The 25,475-nt window shown below is 37.4% G+C and overlaps 2 protein-coding genes across 2 annotated transcripts in view; one reads left to right on the plus strand and one right to left on the minus strand.

Moving 5' to 3' along the window:
• Window positions 1–215: 215 nt before the first annotated feature.
• On the minus strand, window positions 216–9,857 carry dcp1a (decapping mRNA 1A). Its single transcript, XM_044132337.1, has 9 exons — window positions 9,650–9,857; window positions 9,280–9,320; window positions 8,140–8,267; window positions 5,983–6,049; window positions 4,177–4,315; window positions 3,383–3,481; window positions 2,156–2,725; window positions 1,838–2,056; window positions 216–790 (listed from the first exon to the last, which is right to left on the minus strand). The coding sequence occupies exons 1-9, from the start codon at window positions 9,779–9,781 to the stop codon at window positions 710–712; spliced, it is 1,476 nt and encodes a 491-aa protein (XP_043988272.1). The 5' UTR covers window positions 9,782–9,857; the 3' UTR covers window positions 216–709.
• Window positions 9,858–11,536: 1,679 nt separating this feature from the next.
• The window catches only part of cacna1db (calcium channel, voltage-dependent, L type, alpha 1D subunit, b), a 93,498-nt gene continuing 79,559 nt past the window's right edge, over window positions 11,537–25,475 (plus strand). Inside the window, 3 exon segments of the mRNA XM_044132308.1 lie at window positions 11,537–12,074; window positions 14,965–15,424; window positions 15,771–15,876. Coding sequence (XP_043988243.1) covers window positions 12,047–12,074; window positions 14,965–15,424; window positions 15,771–15,876 — 594 coding nt within the window. The 5' untranslated portion in view covers window positions 11,537–12,046.

The raw sequence follows: 25,475 nt of genomic DNA on the forward strand, positions 1-25,475 counted from the left end.
CCCATAGTGCTGGTCTGAATCTCTTGTGTATTATGCAAGTCCTCCCCCCCGAGAAGGTCAAAGGTCAAGCACTGAGAGCTCAGCTGGTGGAGGAGAGGCAACAGCAAACAAGGATGAAAACAAAAGGATACAGAAACAACTGGAGGAAAGAAAGGATGAAAAGACGGGGCTTTGTGCGATTAGGAGTTATAAACTTATTCTTCCACTGAGTGTGGATTTAAAAACAAAACATCTCAAAGAATAAGTCATAATTTATGTTTTTTTTTGCTTCGACTGCATCTTGGTAGAAAAGGAAGGTATTTATTCTAAAAGAAAAAATTAAAAATATAAAATGTTTTTGCAAATAAACATCCACTGTATTCCTCCCTTTCCTGTAAGAAATCAGATTTCTTCAAGAAGTGGCCATTAGTTTAACCAGATTCACCTTATTTGGAAAGTATGGCTGAGGGACGTAGAGAAGAAATATTCTCCCCTTCGTGTCGCCTCGGCTATCCACCGACTGATCCATGGTAACAGGAGATTCCAAGGATAGATTGCGCGGCTTCCTGTAACAATCCTTGGTACACAAACCCAAAAAATAAAAAATAAAAAAAAAGACAATGCGGTGGGCTGTGCGTCACAAACCTGCCAGCTCATCCTTTGTTTTCTCCCAAAATCATGTGTCCAGAAAGAAGCCCTAATACTGAAATCATGTCCGCTTGAAGCCGGACTACAGCTTCATGCTGCTGAAGTCCTTGGATACGCTCTGCAGGTAAGCGTCATGAATGGCACTGAGGAAGTCCGAGTCATTCTGGAGGAGGAAGCAAAAAAAAAAAAAAAAAAAAAAAAGTAGAAGGATTAAAATGTGTAAAAAATGTGGCACCCCTTTTAAAAAGCTTTACAATGAAAGTTTATGCAGTAGCTTTGAATTATCCTTTTTATTTGAGCTCAATTGTTACTTGCAACATCAAAATTTAACATAAATTTTTTTTTTATTAATACCATGTACAACTTTTCATTTGCCAAGAACAAGCAATTAATCTTTCACTTCAAATTTTCACAAGGTTGGACCATCGAGTCCAGTGGGCTTCTCTTAGACGGCACTGGAAGAAGGGAAAACTGAGCCAATTTGGTCATGTGTTTTGATCAGTGTCCATGGAAACAGTAGCAATTCTTTTTTAGTTTTCTGGCTGTTTCCAAAAAAAATTCTTTTTACAATATTTTAAAGAGTTCATAATGCCACATACTCTTAAGGTCCCCAGTGCCTTTGAGAAACAGAACACACTTGCAAAAAAAAAAAAAGTTTAATCTGACAATCTCGGTCTATTAAACTCCAAATGTTTATTTTTGTGATGGTAATTCTTTACTGCAGGTCACTGACAGCAAGGCTTTGGAGACATTTTTTTTAAATTATTATTTTGACCTTCTCTTCAGTGCTGCTCACTGTGTGCAACAGAGGGATAAACATGGCTATTATTGGCTAGAAGAAGACCTCTGTGTCAAAGTTATAATTCAGAGCGATAGGAAGAGGTGAATTATCAAATAAAAGCTCCAAGAAACTCTGATCAACCGTAAAAAGCATAAATTAAAGATAAATGTTTCAAGCCCAATTGTTTCAAATGGATTTGTGAGAAAACCCAATTACTGTAGCAATAATGATTTTGCTTAAAAATGATTGTTTAACCTGTTTTTCACAGCTGAATAAATGTAAATTGTATTTTCAGAATGAGGACATGCTAATGCAATAAAATACATTGTTTATTGGCTACTAGAGGCGCCAATGAACAGACAGTTATCATAAGCTTGTCTGGAAACTGTTCTTATTTTGATCGTTTGACCCAATCCAGATGACCAGTACCTTAATGAGGTGTATCAAAGTGTCCTGCAGCTGTGTTTTACTGCAGGGGGGCTGCAGACTCTCTGCAGCTCTTCCAGAAGCAGAGGATGGGTCCGCAGGGGCGGACGGGATGACCGGTACTGTCGTGGTTTTATTTGTAGTCTGCTGGAAAACGCTTGGGGAGAGCAGCACTGAAGCCTCCGAGCCTGGAACAGCAAGACCAGGGCTCATAGGAATAGCCTGAGAGAAAAAAAAAAGAAGAAAGAAATAGAGTTGTTTAAGAACAAATACTGACAGAGCATCGGTTACCAGAGACAAACAGCAAAAAGCTGAACTCACAGACATTGGCGCAATCAATTTGGGAGGCTGAGAGAAAACGTCCTTCTTGGGCTCTTGGAAGCTGTGAGGGGGGAACAGCGTGCTCGGCAGGAAGCTGGGAGCCAGGATGGGTTTGTGGATGCCGGAATTCACAGATGAAGCTGCTGGCTTGAGCGAGCTAACAATGTCCTGTCCCAGAAAGGCAGCTGAAGGTGCTGCGGGTGCGTTGAGGTTATTCTGATGCTCCGATCCAGCTGGAGCCATCAGCAGAGGGGAGATGGAGCAGTGAGGCTGAGGGTCTGGCATGGGGACCATGGGTTTGAAGACAGGACTGGGATTGAGTGTGTAGGGAGCGGGGATGGGAGCAGGTCCGTGGGGCTGCTGGCCAGAGCCGGGGTCGTGGGTTGAGAACTGCTGGGTGAGGAGGGGAGCCTGGTGAGCTGCAGCAGGATACGGCTGCTTCTGCGCGTAGGCGCTAGGGAGGTCGCCAGAGGAGGAGGAGGAGGCGGCGTTCTGCGCAGAATGTTCTTTAGGGAGCGGAGAACCAAAGAGTTCCTCAACAGTGATCTGCTTCACTATGGTGTGAGAGCTCTGGGTGGTGGACAGTGCAAAGTCATTAGCTTAAATCGGTGACCGGTGCAAGATAAACAAAACTTGCATTAATACAATACAATACAATACAATTTTCAGATTTTATCTCACAGATAAAGACAAAGGAGAAACTGTGAAGTGAAAGAAAAATTATGAAGGGCTTTAAATAATTTTTTTACAAATACAATTCTGAAAAGTGTGGAGTGCTTGTATTCAGCAGCCTTTACAAAAATTTAATGTTCAGAAGTCGTCTAACCAGCATCTAATTTAACCTCAGTGTAAATCCAACTTTGACATCTGAAGAACCACTGCTCAAATAACTTCACATTTTTTTATTTTTTATTTGAATTACATTAACATAGGATAGAAAAATATGTAGAATAAAAAACAGATCTTTATGTACCATTTGGATGCCGATATTTTTGTCTTTTGTCACTTCTGCTATTTTCATTTAAATAAATGTTTTCAAGAATTAGAATTGCTCCATCTTGATTTCAGTTATTAAATTACCATGTACAACCTTTCGTTTGCCAATAACAATTACTAAGCAATTAATCTCAAGAAGGCTGGCTTTAGTCTGCAGCATAACCAGCTCTGGTAGATAACTTTGGTGTTTCCAAACGCAAACGTTGGAAAATAAATAAATAAACAAGCTACCTTTTCAGCTGGGTGTGTACTGTGTGCAGGTTCTGGAGCCTTGTTGATGCTTGTTTTCACATTTAACTCTGCAGACGCGTCTGTTTCTCCACTCTGGGCCTTCAAAGCACACAAGACATGTAGAATTAACAAATTTACAAGTTTAGTTGATCAAAAACCAACATGGGGAACGCATACAAAATAACGAAAGGTTTGAGAAGAGTGGGACAGGTTTCAAAATTTAAAACCTGGAAAAATAACCAGCTGAAAAGCTACATTTATGTATATATTTGGTAACAGATGTAAAATGTTGAAAATGGAACAAAGAAATATATATATATATATATAAAATATAAAATTTTTTAGATTTTTCTAATATTTTCCATTTTCTTTGTGATGCTTTTCCAGACCTGGGAAATATTTCAATTCAATTAAATAGTTTTCACACCTTTAGAAACTATTTAGACTCAGATTGATGTCAATTTTGTTGCCACCTACTGGCAGCATTTGGACATTATATTCATTTTGACAGAATAGGACAATTTCTTTTTTTTTTTTTAGAAAAAAAAATATGTTTAAAAAAGTATTTCTCCTTAGTAGTGTGTCCAGGGGCTGCTATGCCTGAAAAAAAAAATCTACTTTTTTCCATATCACAGAATATTAAGTAACATGAAAACATATTTTTAAAAGTCTGTGTTGATGTTTCAGTGAGGTGAAGCAAGACATTCACTCATATATTTTATAAGTTTTACAGTAAAAATGTTATCCTGTAAAGATGATCAGAAACAATGAGGTAACATGCCGTGCTCCCTCACCCTCTGGTATTCCTCCTTGGCTTTGCTGAGCAGCTCCAGGATGTCGATGGGTCGGGATTCTGCGACTCCATTGGTTCTCCCTGGATCCACCCTCTCTGGGGTCTTTCTCAGGGCGTGATCCGCTTCTTGTTTCACAATCCTGGAGAACAGGTAGAGGCAGCGCATGTGCGTTTCAAATCAGAATGACTTTGATGATGTGTTATCATTATTGACACTAGCCTGTCAATATGCTGCTGGTGAATGTGAATTTTCCTACTGAAGGACAAATAAAGGAAGATTCCACTCTTTTCTACAAGTAATTATGTTAAAAATCTCAAACTTGAGTAGTTTCATTAGACACACTGCGATTCAATTACATTTTAATTTCCAGTTACGAACAAGAACTAAAACACAAAACTCCGTTTCTAAGAAACTTAGACGACTGCGGTACATCAGATCAATAACAAAAGGGACACAGAGTAATGTCATTCTGCTCAAAAAGTACACTCATCTGCTCTAGTAGATAGACTCAATAATTGGTTAAGGTTTGCATGAATTACTGCCTCAGGTCTATGGAATGGCTATATGCTGGACTTCATCTTCTCTGCATTGCTGGGTTTGTTATGTCTTACTGTCTTTGTGAAAAAACTGCTTAGATTCTCAATAGCATTCAGGTCAGGCAGTTTACTGGCAGGTTAAGCACTAAGATACTACGGGTATTATAGCTGGAATTGGTACTTTTGTACTTGTGGGCAAGTGCCAAGAGCTACAGTTAAATGAAATCAACATTTCTATAAAGCTTGTCCGCTGAAGGAAGCATAAAATGTTAAATGTAACGATAAAATGTCCTGGTAGACAGATATGCTTACTTTGGACTTAAGAAGTCTCTCTTCCTGTAAACTCCAAATTTCACTTTCATTTTACAAAAATTATTTTTTTTTTTACCAGAATAAGAGCCCAAACTTTTTTTTATCCTCAGTAATAAACTTGCATTATCTCTGATTCAGGAAAGCCAAAACACAAAGAGTGATAGTTTAAGTTCATATCTTTAATAAATCCTGCACTGACCCAACCTGCTGTTCAAAGCTTGAGAATCTCTTCTTGATTGAATTGTACTTGATTTAAATGTGTGTTTATCCCTGCAGCTCCTGCACCTTTTTCTTACACACTTTTTCCTCCTTATCTTTTCATCAACAGTCTTGGACTGGGCACTGTGAACAACCAGCGTCTTTAACAATAACTTTTTGTGGTTTACCCTTCTTGTGGAGGTTGTTGATGTTTCCTGGACATCCGTCAAGTACGCAGTCTTACTTGTGATTGTTTAGGCCATAAAATATCAGCGTAACTTTTTTATCCTTTTCCGGAGACCTGAATTTGGGGTTTTCATCAGCCGTCAGCCATAATTGACAGAAATAAATGCTTCAAGTGTTTTGCTCTGTATGCAATATAGATGAATTTCCAAAAGTATTTGTTTTTATATTTTTTTTAAGGTTTTGTTGGCTCTAGTGGCCTTTATTTGAAAGTAGTTCGACAGGAAACAGGGCAATGAGAGAGAGGGAAGACATGCGGCAAATGTTGCCAAGCCGGGAATCGAGCCTGCGACCACCGCCACGAGGGCCAAGGCCTCAACACGTGGGCCGCGCTCTGCCCCTGCGCCACCACAGCACCCCACCAAAACTATATCAAAAATATTCTAATTAACAGAAAAGTGTCATTTTTAAGCTTTTTTGTCACTTGGAGGAGTAAATACTGCTTGAATAAATCCAACCAAAGAGGAAAATGATTCGTATTATTTAGAATTAGACACAAATGAATATTCTTACTTACTTGACCATCAGCTGGGCGATGCGGTGGCAGTCCCGTTTGTCGTAGAACCAAATGCTATAGATACCCACTGTCAGAAAACACAAACACTTCCTTTTAGAGAATGTTTACAATGACTGAATATCAGGAGAAGCATTACACTAGACAAAGCTCTGCACTTTAAAACACCAGACAAACAAAAGAGAACATCTGTGGAGCAATAAATCTAGACATATTTTTTTGTCATATCAGTAACGTATTAATTAATAATTTAAAGATTAAATGGACATTAAGATATGTTTAAGGGAATAAGTTTCCAAACTCCAAAATAATCATGAAAAAAAGGAAGAAACTTCACCTGGATTTAAAGGAAACTGAAGGTTTTCCTGCTTTCATTAAAGTAATAATAATTAGTTAACAGAATAATCTTGTTATTTGTGTGTGACAAAATGCTGGCGTACTCTGGGACCCTGCTGAGGCTGTGCTAGCCTAGCAACCCAACTGTTTGCCTCCCTGCGGTCCCTCCTGCCAGCAGAGGGAATATGAAAAGATGTAAACAAGTGTCTTAAACTCCATGTTTCTATCCAACAGCATACTTCAATTCTGAACACACGCCACAGCCTGCAGCACTTAGCTCAATGGCGCTCAAAAGGGACTGAATGTAGACTCAAATAATCATCATCAAAATCTCTGTGAGGAATTCACCTTCTGTCTTCTCGACACGCTGCTCTTTTATAACTATCCTTCTTCTGCAAACTTTTTACTTTCTACAATTCATCTTAAGATCACAACCCAGGAATCTGTTCTAACAGCTACACATTTACAGCAGCAGATGAACGGCAGACCAGAGAGTGAGAGACCTACATCTGGAACGAAGGCGAACTGATGGATCAAAACCAAGGAGGAATTACAAAAACAACCCTCACTCTCTAGTAAGGCAATACGAAGAGCTGCTGATTTGGAAACCCGGCGAGTTCCCGCATCATGTCGTCCATTCCAGCGAGGCTGATGGGAAAACCGAGTCCAAAGGGGGAGCAGTCTACTTTAACCCTCACCTTGGCTATGCTATTTTTTCTCATAAGCAAACAAATGGGAAAGCAATCCAACTCTTTGTTCGTTGCCTTGATGAAACTTCTCTTCAGACTTCTAATCGATTACCTTGGCGGCAGCGCTGTCAGCTACTTTCTGAAGATCTGAGGGACTTTCTTACTTTCCATTTCCCTGATCGGACTCTAACTTACAGTGAGATAAATACCAAGTAGCAGTCTGGTGCCGCAGTCAAAGTTTGGTGGGTTTGATTCTTTCCCAAATGCAGGACGACAGCAGCAGCCAAGCTAAGCTGGAGTTGCTGCATGGCGAGCCACGGCCATGAATAACAAGGTCTTCCTCCTCAATGCTTCAAGGAGACTCAAAGATGACTTCATGCAGAACGGACGAGAGATGTTCCACCGGACGGTGGGAAGATGTTTGTCCAGCCTTTTCGGAGGTAAACCATTAACACCAGTGACTGCGACTGTGTACACTTTAAGGTACAAATTATCTGACAGACACACACAAATGTAAAAGACTCTCAGTGCATGACAACAGTGACAAAAGATTCATTTTTCATTGTATTTAAGAGGAAATTTAAAACAAATACCCAATAGTTTTTATTAACAGAAAAACAAACAACAAATATTCAACCTGCTGCTAACATTATCACAGTTCTAATCAAAATTATAACATTTGTTTATTGTCTTTTTTTTTTATGAGACCAACGTAAGCAAAACAAAGAAAAACACTAACGTTAGTCATAATTTTCAAGTATTACTGGTTTGCTTTTTATAGTGACAAAGTAATAAGCTGATATTTGATGGCTAATTGATTATTTGAGCTAAAGATTTTCTAAAGTCTGCAGTCAGACATGAGTGCTTCTTTATTGTCCACACATCAGGAGTCTCGGTTTTTATAACTGGAAATATTTCAAAACAAGCCAATACTGCGCAATCACCTTCATCGAGCAACTTTGGTCACTCCAACACCTGTTATCTCAGTAAAAGAAGTTTAAATCAGGTGCAATGTGACCCTCCAAGAAACAAGACGTGCATCTGATGACTGAAAAGCTAAAACTGACTAAAACCTTTGAGATCTGTTTGAGCTGAGAAATCTCTTAGTATATATTTCCTTCCTCAAAACACTCACAGTTGCCATTCCTGTAGAGCAGGAAGGGATCCTGCAGCTGGAACTCAAGATCTTTGTTTATCGGCTCCACGAGGTTCTCTGTACTCAGTCGATTCATGATGGTGAAGCCATGGTGAGGTGAGGCAGACCTTCAAAAAGGACAGATGGTATACAAATCACTTATGTTGAATATTTTCCAGTTTCAGTGTTATTTACAAAATTAGCTTATTGGTCTAAAACTTTATCAAACTTGCATTACTATGCTATCATAGATATCTATATATGATCTGAATATGGTATCAAAACAACAATATTCTATTTACCACAATGCTTACAGGAATAATTTATCATCCAGCAAAGTTATAAAGACAGCTGTAGTCACTTTCTCTGTGTTGTCAGCTTTAAATCAACACTGCAAAATCAGCACTGCATTTGTTTGGACACACATGGGTGCAAAACAGAAAAAGCTGTACCAAAAACTCTTGGTTTGAACTTGTGCACTGTTGTACTCCTAATATTTTCTCAGGAAATTTACAAGTTTTTTTATTTACAAGTTTATTTTTTAGATTTATTTTTTAATTTGACATCTATACAAACTAGACATTTAAAGACATGACAAAACTTAAAGGTTTTATGTATCATGTCACTATAAACTTGTTTACCAGGCTCTGGAAAAATGATTTAGCTTTTATTGAATGAAATGAAAACAAAACTTTATGCAAATATCTAAGTACAACCTTATTTTTCCAAATAAAATGAAGTAAATCGCTCCACACAGAAAGATACTCGATGTATGTGGAAACCAATTAATTGCCAATCTATCCAAGAGATTTTCCAACAAATTTATTCCAAAGCCAAATAACATGAAAAACTAAACAAAGTATCAAATGGGTATCAATTGTTCTAAAAGTCATAACATCATGGAATATGCTGCGTCTGTGTACACTTGAAGCAGAAAAATGCCTTTTTATCATGTATATTTTTCCAACTGACTATATGTTGAACGAGTAAGCGACTCCATCACACGTCCCTGTTTACAAGAACCGCGGCCTGCACACGTGTGCTAAATACGTCAAATGACAGCTTGAGGCGTAACAAACGCCAGAAAACAACCTTCGAGATTCTCCATTTAAACACAATTTTTACATCTTGTGTTCTTACCTCGAATAAACAAACAGTGTTCCTTCGATTTCAGTCTTCTCCTAAAATAGAAAACATACAGTCTCAGTCAGGAACAATAATTGCAAACACGAAGCGGGTGAATTAAAAACAACAACAACAACAACAAAAAAACAGCGGCTACAGTTAGCCGCTGTTGGCGAGACTCGGTTAGCTTAATAACGCCGATAATCTGCGTATTTCCCATGGAGTACAAGAAAAGAACCTGGGTCGAACCCGACGTCTACTAGTGCTACCTGGATAAAGTTTAACATGATTTATTAAAACGTCTTTAAGCATTTTTATTTTAGAGTGAATAGCTAATATGCTACATAAGCATGTAGCTAGCTTTGCCCATTCTTCCCAAACTTACCCATTCGTTCACTTTGGAGTTGAAGTTGTAGAGAGCTACCTGACCGGTAACATCCAGCAGCTTGTTTATATACGGATCTTGTCTCTGTAGAGCAGCTAAGCTCATCATATGTCCCGCAGTTAAAGTCTCCATCTTCGGACGGATTTTCTGCAAACACTTGTAGCTTCCGCCGCACCCGGAAATAGTGGCGTCCAAAAATGTCCCCGGAGAATCCTTTGTCTCCTCTTAGAGTAGAACTTTTAACTTCAGAATTTGTTGCGAAGTTTTATGCCTTCTCATTATTTTTCCACAGCTCGTAAATAACAGGAAAATGTAAATTAGTAAGTAATTTGATCGCGTATGTGGATTATTATTTTTAGTTAATCTTGTAAGAAAAAAAAGCGTGAATTTTGACATCATGTTTGCTTGCTTTAAGGGCATTCGGTATTCCAGGACGATGATGGGGTAATGTTGCTGTACTTTTATAAAACAATAATGTAAATAAATCAGCGCAGTCAGGGAGGCAGAATAATTTATTAAAGCATATGTTCTATATTTTGATGGTTCATGCAAGTATTCATAGTGTAGGCTACTCACAAGTGTATTTTAAAATAACAAAGCAAGTTCAGTCTTATCAGTGGATTTTGTTTGCATGTTGCAAATCCCAACAAAAATGAATTTCTACAGAGAGGGATGATTTGTTCATGATGATTAAACAAACAAGCTCCTGTGTAGCTTCTTTCCCCAGACTGTCTTTCCATTGAACACAATGAACAGCTATGGATTAAGTGTAGAAACCTCTATTGTAAAACAAGAGGTGCATATTTACATAGTTTTAACCAAGAATATTGTACATACATAATAATACATGTAAATACTGTTGTTTTAGTTTTTTTAAATTTCCTCAAGTTTTTATATTTAGCGGTATGTAACATATGTACACTGAGCATATCTAACTGAAGTCAACTTTCCTGTTTAAGCACACAAACTTGGCCATTAAATATGATTCTTATTCATCATATTGCAACATATGGAGAACCCCAAAAGAATTTCATCTCACGGGCTTATCACTGCTTGCTTTTATTGATTGTGATTGTACCATTGATGATCCAAATATACCGTAATTGGACTGAACTTAACCATTTATTGAATTTAATTGAATTGATTTCCAGGACTGCAAATGAACTTGATATATTGTCTTGTGAAGTGCTTTGATATCATTGTTGCTTTTAAATGATTATGTAGTCCACATAAAATATAATCAATTCAATCACTTTAACACTAAAATGTAAATGCACAATTTTGAAGAAAAAAACAAACAAAAAAAACCCAACAACACCACGTTTTTCTATTATTACTTCAAAGATATTAAGAAGAAGTGCTACATCCTATTCAACAGTAAAACATAAAAAAAAATAAACCATAGATTGTTAGTGCTGTTTAAAAAATAAGCCAAATTTCATGCCTCTTACTGGAACTAAAATTCCAACAACAGTGACAGTGCAGGACTTTGAGGGATGAAATAGGTATAGTGTCATTAAATTGTGACTGCCAGGCCCACTTGCTTGGCCCTGCTTCTCTATAGGGAACATTGGAGCAGGGATTATAATCGCAGGATTACGCCTCTGCGGTGAAACGGTTTTATCCTCAATGCAGGCACAGGTAATCCAATCACTGCTAACCTTCCACCAGAGCCTCTGAACAATTCATTTCCCTCTACACTGCCGTCGACTGAGCACAGAAAACGGCGCAATGAGGCCCGGGAGAAGAGCGAGGTGACAGAATGCCCTTCATTATAAGGGGGAGAGCCCTGAGGGGTAAGTTTATGAACCTGGAACAAAGTGCGTATTTACAATGGAAAGACAAAAATACTAGATGACGTAATTCAGCCACGATCACCAGATATTGGTTTTCCAGCTCCATTAATGCTCCCCCCCCGCCCCTCCTTCACCAAAACTCTACTCTTACACGTTGGAGTAAACTTTGTATTTTCCTTCAGGTTATAAAAAGTGTCCAAATCAATTAGCATTATTATTTATTTTTTTATGTGGATGCGTCTCTCAGGCTTGCAACCTCGCGCGTTTTCTGCGCGCACACTGTTCTGGTCGCTCCAACTTTCCACAGGTCTCCCCTCTCGCCCAGCCTCGCAGTGAGAATAATTGACAGCAGCGGATTGACTGGTCGCCGCTGCTGCTGCCAGCCAGTCCTCTCGGATGCGCCGTTGTGTGTGTGCAGCCAGGCAGGCACCCGGATGTGTGGCGAAAATGTTCGGCGCTCCTCTCAGGGTCTGCGCTCGGAAAATCTTCTTTTATAGTTCAGGTTAGCGCCTCCGCTCCGGGTTCGCTTCGTCGTCTTCAGGGGGGTTCCTTCCAACGATGAGTTGGATTTGAAACGGATTTTTTCGATGTGGATTCGAGGATGCAAGAGGCGGATGAACAGTCTGAAGGTAAAAAAGAAGAAGAAAAAAAAAAAGCTGCTGCGCGCTGAGAGCAGGAGGAGAGTTGGAGCGCTGAGGGGGCGAGAGCGCTCGTTTGATTTTATTCCCTAGCTGTCCCCATTACCTATCAGATTTTTATCCGAGTCGTGCCTCCTGTTGAGAGGATGCTCATAGGTTCTTAGTATGAATTTCTGAGAATATTTATTTGCATATACTAGTGTTTCCTTCAGTGTTGCTTTAACATTTCAGCTCCATTGAGAAGCGAAAAAAAAAAAATGGTTGACTATATTAGTTGTAATGCCATGATCAATTGAAAGTGAGTGGTGTTTGGGAGTTGTATGCAATGCAGAACAAGCTCAGAGATGCTAAATAAACTTTTTAAGCAAGTTCTATTTTTTAAAAAAATAATAAAGCAATGTAAATGTGCTGCAAACCAGAAATCAAATCTTTTCAATTGAGCTAATATGATAAAGTCATGTTTGTTCCTCATTTTTCAGTATGTTTGTTCCAGTGCTACATGATCATGTAAGGCTAGACAAACATATGTCAAGACTTTTTCTATAATGAGATTCTCGTAGCAGTGCAAAGTTGAGTAAAAATACATTATTTTAAGATTTTAAAAAAGATTTTAGACTAGGTAGCATAATCTGCTTTTATTTAAAACAGTCACAGTTCTTCTTACTGCGTTAAAAATAATATAACCTATTGATCAGTACTGCTATTTCTACCATGGGCTTATTGCTGTTTGGATTTTTATGTGTTTCATTCATCCTTCGCAACATCCTCATCTGCACCGGATGTTCAAAAAAGTCTGTATAAGTTGAAATTTATACATATTCATGCAATTTAGAAAAAAGTAAAATTATGTCATTTTCAAAATCAAGGGATATGTACATGTATATTTTTTTGAGTGGGTATCACTATGACATTACACAAAAACCCTTGGTTAATTAAACTTTTTACTTTAGAAACAAATGCTCACATTTAGTGCAAGAAAAAATATTCATGCATGTAACATTTTTTTTGTCATTAATTGACAATAATTGACAATAATTGACAATAATAATAATAATAATAATAATAATAATAATAATAATAATAATAATAATAATAATAATTGACAATAGTGACAATAATAATAATTGACAATAGTGACAATAATAATAATAATTGACAATAGTGACAATAATAATAATTGACAATTGTGATATATAATGCATGCTAGCAAATTATATAAGGATGTTGCTTAGCCAGCATCCTTATATTGCAACATCTGTTTTCTTTGCATGGCCATATGAGTTGATTCTCCTCATTTTTAATGTTCTTTCAATTCCTAAAGTCTCCAGGTACTAAAATCTTTGGTCTGAAATACACATTATGCATGCATTACCTCATCTAGGAACTGTTTTTGTGGTAAAAATGCTTTCACTTTCCCTAACGTTGAGTGTGAGTTCCAAAAACAGTTTCATTTTGATTACGTATCAAGTCTGGATCAACTCTAGTTGCTCCAGACTTTACACTGGCATCTCATTAAAAAGACATTAAACTGTGGGAACAACGCTGGATGAAAGAAACCATTTTGGGAACATCACATCAAATAGCCCATATCCAGACCTCTCAACTCTCAATTAACGGTTTCAAAGAATTTGCAACTATCCACACACCAAATTCAAATTCTTACTAAAACTTTTAGAAATCCATTTTTGGACCCTTCTCTCTTTCCTTTGGCATGGGTCAGATTATCAGATGGAAAGATAGATATTCTTCCAGGAATGTTTTCTTTTGGTGACATGAAGTGTTGGACGGTAGGAATGGGGTGTAATTCTCTTGTGGAGTGTACAAAACTGTCAAGGGCACTGTCTTTTTTCACTCGTGGCCTGCATTGATTTTAACGACTGCCTCCCTCAGTCACGCCGGCTGTCCCACTCTCCTGCTCTTCTGTAATCCTTTTGAACCATTCCTCCTCTGCTCCCTTTTCTGCCAACTTATTTCTGGACTGCTTCCTGTTGGATGCTTGGGCACATTTCTAGAAAATAGTAGTGCAAGACAGAATTGTTCCACAATGCAGAAGTTGAATTTAGTTGTTTATGGGATGACGGTTGTTTTTTATGTTATTTTTTTCACCTTCAAATTAAATTCTGGCATCTTTCTTTATGTGGAGACTCAAATATAGATAATCCCTTAAGTGATCGCTCCGCATCAAGAACGTCAAAGCCACAAACATGTCTTATAAAAAAAACCGGATGGGTTTCTTTTTTACTGAAGCATTCAAGACTTAAATACTTAACTGTCATTGATTTGGAGGCTTTAATGATTTACAGTAAAAAAAATCATTTCATTTCATTAAAAGCTTTAATAATTTCACATAGAATAACTTGTATATATATATATATATATATATATATATATATATATATATATATATATATATATATATTCAAACTAGGTATGGCGTAGCAAGTTCTTGACTCTGTGTAGCCATCAACAATCTGTCAGGGTAATTCTTCTTTTTTTTCAGAGCTCCTTTAAATTGTATGTATGATTGAGGGAGATTTGGTTCAAAAGCTTAATGTTAGTCAGCCATGTCAAGACCAGTTTTAGGGTGCATTTGGGATTTTTGTTCCAAAACTCCTACCTTTCCAAGTTTTTAATGTCAGGCTGTTAATATGAGATGAAAGAAAGAAATCTTCTGTATTTTCCACCCAGTTGGCTGTGAGAAAGCACCACAACATGATACAGTTATCACCATGTTTGACACTTAATGTATTGGTTTTAAAAATTTCACTTGACTTTTCCAAACATAGCTCTGTCCTTTGTGGCCAAATTGCTCAGTTATTATATTTTTGTCCTGCAAATTGTCTCAAAACATTCTCGTCTGTTTTCCACCCTGTCTTTCCAGGGGCACAATATGCCAGCAACAGAAAGACCACTCCTTCCAGTGACACTCCCGCGCTCTGGTCTGACAGCCGCACCAGCCTCCACCAGCTCCCTTCTCCAGAGCCCGTTCAGGCTCCGGCCAGCACTGGCAAGCCTATCGGCTCCTCTTGTGGGCTCCTTGGGGCGAGTAGTAGTAGTCAGGGCCCAGGTGGCTCTGGTTCTGGTGTCAGCCCAGTGCTTGCGTGGCATGCCGCCATTACTGCTGCTCGACAAGCGCAAGATGACGTCGAAACGCCTGAAAAGGATTCGCGTCCCCCTTCTGGACCGGCTCCTGTTGGCTCACTCGCACAGAGGAAGAGACAGCAATATGCCAAAAGCAAAAAGCAAGGAGGATCCACCAACAGCCGGCCACCCAGAGCGCTGTTCTGCCTCACCCTCAATAACCCGATCCGAAGGGCCTGCATCAGCCTGGTGGAATGGAAGTATCTTTTTGTCAGGGATTGCCACATTCATTAAAGACTGACCTTTAGAGATGATCTAGAATTTGAATGAATTTCAACTGGAAAATGCATGGAAGCAGTGGGTGTAAAGATATCAGAGAGATCAGTGGTTATTACTGCTGCAGACACTGAGTACTTTTTGAAGTCAAAATTTGTTATCTTTTGAAAGTTAGTTTACCCCCTTGCTATTTGAATTGAAGATAAAGTTGGTAAAGATAATAAGACTGATAGGTTTGCAGCACCAAAAGTATGACTTCAAAAATAACTTCTTACTGTTATTCACATTCTGTGAATGTGAATATCTCTTTCCTTAACATTTTCCTTTCAGACCATTTGATATATTTATACTTCTGTCTATTTTCGCCAACTGCGTGGCCTTAGCCATCTACATTCCCTTTCCTGGAGATGACTCCAACTCTACAAACCAAGAACTGGTGAGTAGTATTATAGATGCTAGGTATATCACAAAGCTGATTTCAGCTGTGCATTATTAGCCCATTATTAGACTAGTTATTAGTCCAAGGTATATAGAAAACAGATCTTTGCTGATTACTAAGCTGTTATGTTGGAGATTGTAATGAAAAAATGATATGTCCATTTGGAATATACTGGAATACTGGAATGTTGGAGATAATGTGATAACATGGATTTATTCTTTTGGAGCATTCTTTTTAATCAATCTACTATGAGACCATGCAGAAGCAAATTTGACATTACACATTCTTAGAATGTTAGGTGTCAGATTTTATTTTTACCAAAGACACAGACTTGAAAAACTAGACTCTGCCGGAGTTAACTGTGCAACTGAAATGGCAAATCTTCCATTTTATCATTTACACACATTGGTTGCTTGTTGTTTGTGTCACCTTGTTTCATCAGCTGGATTTCTGATGCCGGCTGCTGGCTTTTATATGACAGTGATAGGTTCTGTCATATCTGTTCTGATGTTCTGAACTTCATCAGAACATTTCCAGTAAATACTTGGATAAATGTGTCGGGTTTCATTATTCTCTTGAGACAGATGTCTGCCTGCATGCATGTGCTTACACACAAATACTAAGTGGTTTATGTGTCATGACAAAGAGGAAATCAGAGATGGAAATAACTGTTTATATGTTTTATCCCCCATATAGCAATTTTATAACCTCAAACTACAAATAAATAGATATTATTACTATACAAATGACTATGGAGGAATTTGTTTCAGAGTTTGTAACATGCTAAAGTTACATCCTGATTTGAAATTAAGCTGTATCTGAAGCAGCATTTTTTTTTATTGCTCTCCTGATCCATACCCACATATCCAAAACAACAATTTCCTATGGACAGAAATCCCAAGATGGTCCTCCTTGTCTGTTGTAGTAGCAAAAAGCACCGGTGCGACTAATAACATTAGCAGCCTCGGTCTGGATTAGTGTCCCTGTGATGACGGTCACTGACACGGGTGTCTGAACCAGGTCCCTGAAACTGGGTCATTAAAATTGGATCAAGCCTTGTTATTATTTACCCATGAGCTCCCTCTGCTTTGACTTTCAAAGTCTGTTGAGGCTATTTGTACGGGGAAAAGTCCACATCTTCAACAGGACTGAATGTCATGTGAGTTGGTGGGGTAAACCTTGCTTGTTGTTCATAAAAGATGCAAAGGGTATCTCAGGGAAGAACTTTTGATGGAGATAGATGAGAGTTGTTGACCGTATCACAGCTGAATGAACTGAGCAGAACATTCTGGTTGGACTGATGCTGCACCTTCCTTAGATCCCCTGAACAAAGCTGGAATGTATTGAAGCCACAGTTTATGTAATGCCGGAGAACATCTTCCAAGGAATGTGTGGAAGTAAACAGATTGCACTTGATTTAAAGACCAACACAATACCATGCAAGTCTATTGAATCCATTAGTTTACCAATATGTCCTCATGATCTTCGAAACTTGAAACATATGTACAGTTAACCCAAAGCTATTCAAACTTCTGGAAATTAGACATATTTCTTCTGACTGGAAGTAATGTGACCCAGACAGAGACGGAAGTTTAGTTACATAGAGAAACTATTGAGCAAGTAAATAATTTGGGTGATTGCAAGTAGTCCTTCCAACTTCAATAACTTGGATTTCATCACAAAAATAAGTCATCAAAATACCAGTGAATATGTGTAAAAGGCTAGTTTTCAGTTTTAAGAAGAGTGCAAATAAAGTTTTTTTTTCTGATTACTGAGTAGAGGTAAAAATGACTTCTACTTGCTTTTTATTAATAAAAAGAATATATTTTTCTCTTTCAAAATGCATTGTCCTTTGAGAGTGCTATATTATTTTTTGAGTGATGCCCATCTAATTTCCTATGAGAAACAAACTTCACAGTTGCATAAAATACATTTTTACATGTAAATTTACTTGGGGCATTAATATTAATAATGATTATTGATTCTTCATGCTATTATTCTTTTCTTTATTTTCCAACCAAGATTTACATAAACCCCAGATCACAGATTACCAGGTTGTTCTACTGTTTCCAGCTGAAACAGTACATTTTTACAAAAATGAAACGTGCAGCAAGCGTCTAAAAGATAGTAGGTAATATGTCAGTATCTTTTAGATTCCTGCTGCACGTTTCAATTTTTGTAAGGAAGTTTTTCAAATGAAGAGGTATCCCCTCCATTTGTTCATCACTACCACATCATCTTCATTAGCACAAAGGTATTTAGGATGAGGCTGAAGGAGAACGATGTCCTTATACACTGCTACTAAAATACCTCAAACTTTCTCTCATTTGTTTTCTTACTAAGTCAGCCTGCTTGTCACAATTGTATAGACTATCACCATAAAAATATTGGAAGTGTTGCCATAAAACTTGCCGCGAGAACATGATTGTTGGTATTTTTTTTTTCAGCGGCTATTCCAAAATTTAGATCTCTGTTCTGTAATTGAAATTAGTATAGCTGTGTCATTTGACATGCAGCATATGCCTGAACCAAAGACTAGAACTAATTTGGTAGGAAAAACAGAAAAACTTCACCATTTGTAGCACCAGCCAGTTGCTGTTGTCACATTCACTCTACTTACTAAGTCACATTTGTTGTGATGTGATTGACCTCAGGCTTTTTTTTCCCCATCGTGCTTAAAAATCATTTGCAATATTTGTAGATGCCTGACTATTTTGAATGTCATATTTAACTGATGACAGGCTAAAAAGGACATGTTTAATATCTTACGTAATCATCAAACATAAAACATTTGTCATGATGACATTCACAACAGTCACTTTTAGCCCAGTTTAAAGAAAACGTCAATTCAAGGCATTTTAGCCATGCAACAAATCGGTAGAACAAAAAAAAACAACAAACAAACAAAAACAAAACCTCAGGTTTCGTAAATGTTTACTGGACAGAACAATGTTAATTTAAGCCTGCTGAAAGAGCAATATGAATTTCTGATATTAGTTAATACAAACATTCACATCAGTATCAGAAGGCTTTTCTCATACAGATAATACATACAATGTGTTTTTTTTCCCTCACTGCGTCTGGCAAGCAACCTTCTTAGGCTCAGAGGGAATTGTGTGTGTATAAACCAGTGAGACGGACACAGTTTCATGGTCCATCAACAGATGGGGATTATTCACGCTGCCCAAGTCTACACTCATCTCTTACTACCCAATGTACAGTATGTGTAGCTGGGGAAAACAATAATCATTTTGCAATACGTGCTTTGTCTAATGAAACTTAGAGACATATGCTATGTGGTTTTTTTTGTTTGGATGTCAAAACAATAATTAATTTCTTCTCATCAAAATATACAGCATTACTTAGAATATATTACCAATGGGATGGGACTACACTTTAGTAAGATTATTTAAGTTTTTCTTGCTGGGTTTTTCAATTGGAAGGCTAAACATTTTTCCCTTTTGACTTAATTTTAGATTCATTATTTAATCCACTAATTGTTTCCAAAAAAATAATCTAAAAGTTTGGTTTTTAAACCTGAGAGTCCAAGCCAGGAAGAGAACCAAATAAAGTGTTTCGTGGAACGTTGACTGTGTTTCATACATGCAGCAGCCATGTTGGATGTTTAACTGGGAGTTGCTCCTAGAATGGCGACTATCCAAGTTGGAGTTTCGATTTCAGCATATTTTCAATTTGATGTTACCACCCAGGTGGTTGGAAATTCCAACATTCTTGTAAACTGAATGCACCATATGACTCATGACCCCATCAATTCCCACTGTTGCCAACTACTCAGCATGGAAAGTAGCTCTTGGTTGCCCTAAAAGTCGCTAGAAGTCACTATGACATCACTGCCTAATTTGCAGATTTGTGTGATCTGGGCAATAGAAGAAAGTACTATCACTTTTGGTGAGACAAGAAGTGATTAAGAAGACTCTGAATATGTTTAGAACTACAAATAATTTAATAATGTAAATATTTACCTGAAGCTACAAGGATCAATTTTGCATAATATCAAATATAATCTAAAATAGTTATCAGAAGCACACACTTTGGAGGAGGAGAATCAGTGACTGAGGCTGTGAATCAAATTTAGGGATTTATTTTAGTGCCAGCGCAACATGAGAAATGATTTTCATATTATATTTACGTCCTTTGTAATCCAGAGCCGGATCACTGGCAGCTTTGTGCATTCATGATTCAATTGCAGTGTGGAAACAGAGTGAAGTGGGTCTCCTTTCTGCCCTGACTGCAGGTTGGGTTTGCTGTCAGACCGACCACCTGTAAGCATGTTGGAGGTGCGGGGGACGGAGGGGTTCATGGCAGCTCTCACTGTTAGTCAATATTGCCAAGTTTCTAATAACACAAAAACAAGTTTCTACATTTGCAGATAATTGATTAAAAAAAAAGCAGCAAAAAAACCCAAAAAGACTTCACTCGACTGGTCTGAAAAGTTGCTAGATGTAGCAATAAAGTTGCATGTTCTTAGCACCTTTTAACTGATTGCCCATACAGCTCTGATCTTAAGTAATCAGTGTGTGTAGTTATCTTTATTATGGTTAAACTATCAGGTGTCAGATATCTGCTTTAAGGATAATTTGAGAGTGAAGTTCTTTCTACAGTATTGTTCTTCTGGTATTGTGTGAAGATGATGAAGGCTTTTTAACTAGATAAAGTCAGCAGTAGGCTTATAAAAAAAAGCCTACAAAGAAATAATATTTAGCTGTTTGCAGTGGATCTATTCTGATCCTCTCCTGGAGTGTGTTTATACCTGATGAATGTGATCGGGTTTTTGAGTGCGAGGGAGAAAGAGAGTGTGCAGGACGGCAGAGAAACTGTGCGTGTGAGCAGTTTGAGGGATTAAGCTGGGCAGTGGATTAGTAGTCCCTAAATGAGTGGAGGTTGCTGAGGCAGAGAGGAAGAGTGGGAAGAGAGGTATAGAAGGAGGGATGGATGGATGTGAAAATAGACAAATTCACCTACATCCTATATTTTATGTTTTTCACTCTGCTGTCTAATTGACTTAATTTCTTTCTAATCATTTAAACCAACATTTTGTCTTTATCAGATGGACAAAATGTAAAGTTATATAGAAATGTTGGTATTTTAGATACTAAAATGACTGACTGCTGTGTTGATTACGGTTAGGCTATACGAACGGGTCATCTGCTGGGTTTGACCAGTTGCAAGACTAGTTGGTTCTGAGTTTCATCAGATCGTTAGTAAGTCACAGAGTGAAGCATCCAAATGTGTCATCCATGTTTGGAGTCTGTGCTGATTATTAGAGTTCATTTGGACTGCATGTGGGTGAGCCTTTCTGTGAACAGCATGAGTCATGGATCAAAGGATAAATAATGTTTTGGGTAATTTAGAGTATAAAGTTAAAACCATGGTAACAAGCTTACTTGAAAATATTAAAAGTAAGGGCAGGACGAATGTTTGATGTAACAGAATTGAGCTTAAATGCACTTTCTTCAAATGTATCTAGTATGAAAAATACCTGGAAATTAGACCATTACTGGCATTTTTGTGGGTGAATTTGCAGACTCAAACAGGCTTTTTTTATTGTTAGTGTTGTCCTGCATTTAGCTTCCTCCATCTACCCATCAACTCTGAACAGCTTCCTTGTCCCTGCTGTAGGAAACAGCTACACAGTATGTTGCTGCCACCACCAGATACCACCAAGGGGTTGTGTTCAGGATGTTACCATACACTGTTTTGATCATGTTGATCAAAATGTTCAATTTTGATCTCATCTGGCCCGAGCCTCTTGTTGTTAATTTCTTTTCAAAAGGGACAATGCCCATCACATAATATACCAGAGATAAACATAAGGATTAGTTTTCATCTGCAGTCTTCTTGAACATGTTTGTCTCTTTTTGCTTGTGGCAAACTTCATATGACAATTATTTTGGCTTCCTTTCAACAACAGCTTTTCTTTCAGAATTGAGGAGCACATATCTCAGCGCTATCCTGTTAGCACAATCTTTCCTCCTGAGCTGTGCTTGCTTACAGCTCCTCCACAGTTACTATGGGCTTCTTTGCTTTGCCTATTGGATGCCCTCCTTGTTCAGGTTTTCAGAGTCGGTAGGCAGACATAATCTAGTAGGTTTGTTACTGTGACTTACTATTTGCGTTGTTAGGAGATGGATTGAACAGAGCTCTGTGAAGTGTTCAAAACCTGAGATTGTTTTCAATAACCTAACTCTGCTTTAAAGGTTCATATCTTTCCCTTTGAACTTTAATCTGCTGTGTTTTTGGTCTTTGTAATTTTGTTTGTTAGCTAATGTTCTACTGCAAATCTCTGTAATAGAACAACTCTACTTACACAGAGAACAAATTACCAAAAGGTGGACTCTTTTAATTAATTAGGTGATTTCACAGATAAAAATTATTTTTGAAAAGCCTGTGTCATTTTCCTTGTACTTTGCAATTATTTTATAATTTTTTTTAAAGATTCACTTTATGTCACTTTTTTAATAAAGGTTTTATTGGCTCTAGTGGCCTTTATTTGATAGTTAATTGACAGGAAAGTGGGTAAGGAGAGAAGGGGGAAGACAGCAAAGGTTGCCAGGCCGGGAATCAAACCTGCGACGGCAGCGTCGAGGACTAAGGTCTCCTTATGTGGGTTGTGCTTAACCCCTGCGCCACCACAGCACATCCCTTTATGTCACTGTTTTGCATTTCTTGATTGTGATTCACAAATAAATTGTCTTATTCTGTGGGGTAGATTTCTTATTCTCAAACAGTAGTTCCTCTACCATGTGTGTATATGTGCATAAAATAGGCAAAGCGCTGTATGTTTGAGGTTTCCATTCGTAAAAAAAGAAAACTGTGTTGTTGTTTTTTTTTAATTTTTTATATCTGCCCACACAGATTTGGATCATGTGTAGGTTTTCTGTCTTTTGGAGCTTGTTTGCCTCTTTTATATATAACAGAAAGCCCAAGTCTACACACACTGTTGTGCATTTGCCCAAAGTTCAAATTTTGTCTGTTTTATTGTAAATCTGAGGGTTGAAAGTCAGGTTGCATCACTCTTATTTTTCCATGAGGGATTAAAGGTTTAGAGAGTAGGGGAAATGAGAGTAAAGCAGCACAGTTTTTTGATCACTGGCGTTTGTGTGTGTTTGAGCGTGTGTGTGTGAGAGACAGAGTGAGTGAAAGAGGCTGAATGTGTTGTAAAGAACGAAGGAGAGATTTGATTTATGAGGCCTGAGCAATGATGGATCACCACAAACTGCATAGCGACTTCCAAGTTGTTGCATTTATTTCTATCTTAAATTCTGCAATAAGATCATACTTCACGCTGACCCACATGTTTAAGAATCTCAGCAAAGATCATTGCAGCTGACTAGATGATTGTTAGTTTCTTTCTGCTGTTTTCTTTTCTTCCTCACAGTAGAATGCAGTTTTAGGATTAAAAGTGTTTTTTGTGAAAGAATGCAAAGGAAAATGACACCAGTGTTTTCTTTTTTTCTTTTCCACATTGGTGTGGGAAACATTGCACAGGATGTGATGCTAAATTATTTTTATAAAGTGCTATAAACCTGTGAATAAATATGAGAACAAGGGGTGGGTGTGAGCAGTTGGTGCTAAAATAAAATGATGTTTTCCATCTTGTTTTAGAATAATCTGCATTGGTAAGAAAAAATTAGATTTTTTAAATTTAAAATTCTGCTATAAAAATACGGATAATGAGTGTATACATATTTTAAAGCCAAAAACAAAATAGGTACATATTCTGTAAAGCACTATGTTTTGTGTTGCAACAGTAAAACCTTTCACTACCCAATAATAAGGTTGGGAAATTAAATTCCCTGTAGATCAGATAGCATTGCATACAGTGAAGCCAATAAATTGTATTTTTTTTTACTCTACAAACATCTTGAAACACAATCAGAAATTCTTTTTACACCACACACCTAAAATCCTCTCTCTGATTTTTATTGACTCTCAACTTTGTGGCTGAGTTGCTGTCATTCTCAACCACTTCCACTTTGTTTCAATACCACTAAGAATTGTCTTAAATATGTACAGCTTGCCTCTTTAAACAGGACGTGTCATATCTTATTACCATGCTGAGCTTTATGGATGCCTATGTGCTGGATTTTGTACATCTGTGGCCAAAGAAGAGATTAAAATGTTTGTGTTCAATGGTTTGAAGGGACGAGAGGATACTTTTGGTAACATACTGTACCATGATTACGTATTTGAGTTTATATGAAGTATATGTGTAGGTGGCTGTAATAATGGATGTGTTTATGTAGATGACAAAGTGTGAATTATGTCATATTTAGGCTAAATCTTCCCTAAGCTGCAAATTATAAAATGTGATTACATGGGACTTTGTAACAAAGCCGCTTCTGACACAGGATGGTTGTGTTGTTCTAAACATTTACTACTCAGAACCTTAAGGAAGAACAGATTTTATTTTTTGCAAAATTCTTCTGCCATTGTGTGCCTAGAATGAAATGCTTGTCTAAAGGGTATGTTACTTATAAAAAAAGCTGTTATTTTATTTTAACTCTAGATGTAGACACGCTTATGAGAGTCTCCACTTCTTGTCTTACTTTTGAAGTTGGAGACACATTTGCCTTACTTAATTGTGTTCTCTTGTCTACCACATTCTGTGACAGAGAAGAAGTTTTTTGTCTTATTGCATTCTTACTGCAGGGAAAAAGGGAATCAAGGATTGCTAAAGTACTTCAGTTGCATGTAACTTATAGGACTAATCCTATATGATTATGTTAAAAACATGTTTTTCATAACGTAGGATTTGTTTTTTCTCAGTAAAACAATTAAATGTTGGATTTTTGCACGTTTTTAGGAATGGCAGACATTGGGTAGGATGCTGTCCTTCATGTCAAACCTTGAACAAGTTTTTTTTTTCATTATCAATTTTTATATGTATTTTCCATAAACTGAAGAACAATTGCTGTCTCCACAAAGTCTTGTTCAATTTGAATCTACCTCAGTTTATTTTGGTTCCCTGTCTTTACTCCTCTTCATTTTCAGTGCAGAAACTGATCTTATCAGAGTTACAACAATCTGAATTCAGACAGAAAACGATATGTTTCACAATTTGTATTTTCTACACTTTAAACACAAGAAATTTAAATATGTGAGTGAGTATAAGATGTGCCAAAGGGTTTTAATGAATACTGGTAGAACTAAATTGTTGCAGTTGGGATAAGTAATCATTTTTCTCATTTGTTTCAATATTTCTCATAAAAATTGCTGAATTGTGAGAGATTTGGATTGTTAGGCAGAAAGAAAGAGATGTTTACTGAGTTACCACACAACAGGCAGGGAAAAAGGTTCATGCATGAATCTTGTGTAAATATATTAGGTAATCTCAGGTTTCTTTGTTTGGTAAACCTCTGTCTTTGAGAGTAATAGTACTGAATAACAAATTAACTTTGTAAACATAAGTGAAACTGATGCACACACTAAAAATAGATTGTCTATGCCACCAGTTAAGTAACCATAAAGTCCTGTTACAGAAAGCACTGACTAGATCAGGGCTGATTTATGAAAACTGGAAAATAACAATGAGCTAGCAGTCTGGATACAGAGGTAATGGAAAAAATCACCCC

Source organism: Gambusia affinis, linkage group LG01, assembly GCF_019740435.1.
Source record: "Gambusia affinis linkage group LG01, SWU_Gaff_1.0, whole genome shotgun sequence".
NCBI lineage: Eukaryota > Metazoa > Chordata > Actinopteri > Cyprinodontiformes > Poeciliidae > Gambusia > Gambusia affinis.

Excerpts from the sequence above, each read along its gene's own strand:
- dcp1a (XM_044132337.1), bottom strand. The coding sequence starts at position 9,781 with ATGGAGACTTTAACTGCGGGACATATGATGAGCTTAGCTGCTCTACAG. Across the intron at positions 8,268-9,279 it reads ACACTGTTTGTTTATTCGAG|GTCTGCCTCACCTCACCATG; the intron begins GTAAGAACACAA and ends TCCTTTTTGAAG. Across the intron at positions 791-1,837 it reads CTTTGATACACCTCATTAAG|AATGACTCGGACTTCCTCAG; the intron begins GTACTGGTCATC and ends TTCCTCCTCCAG.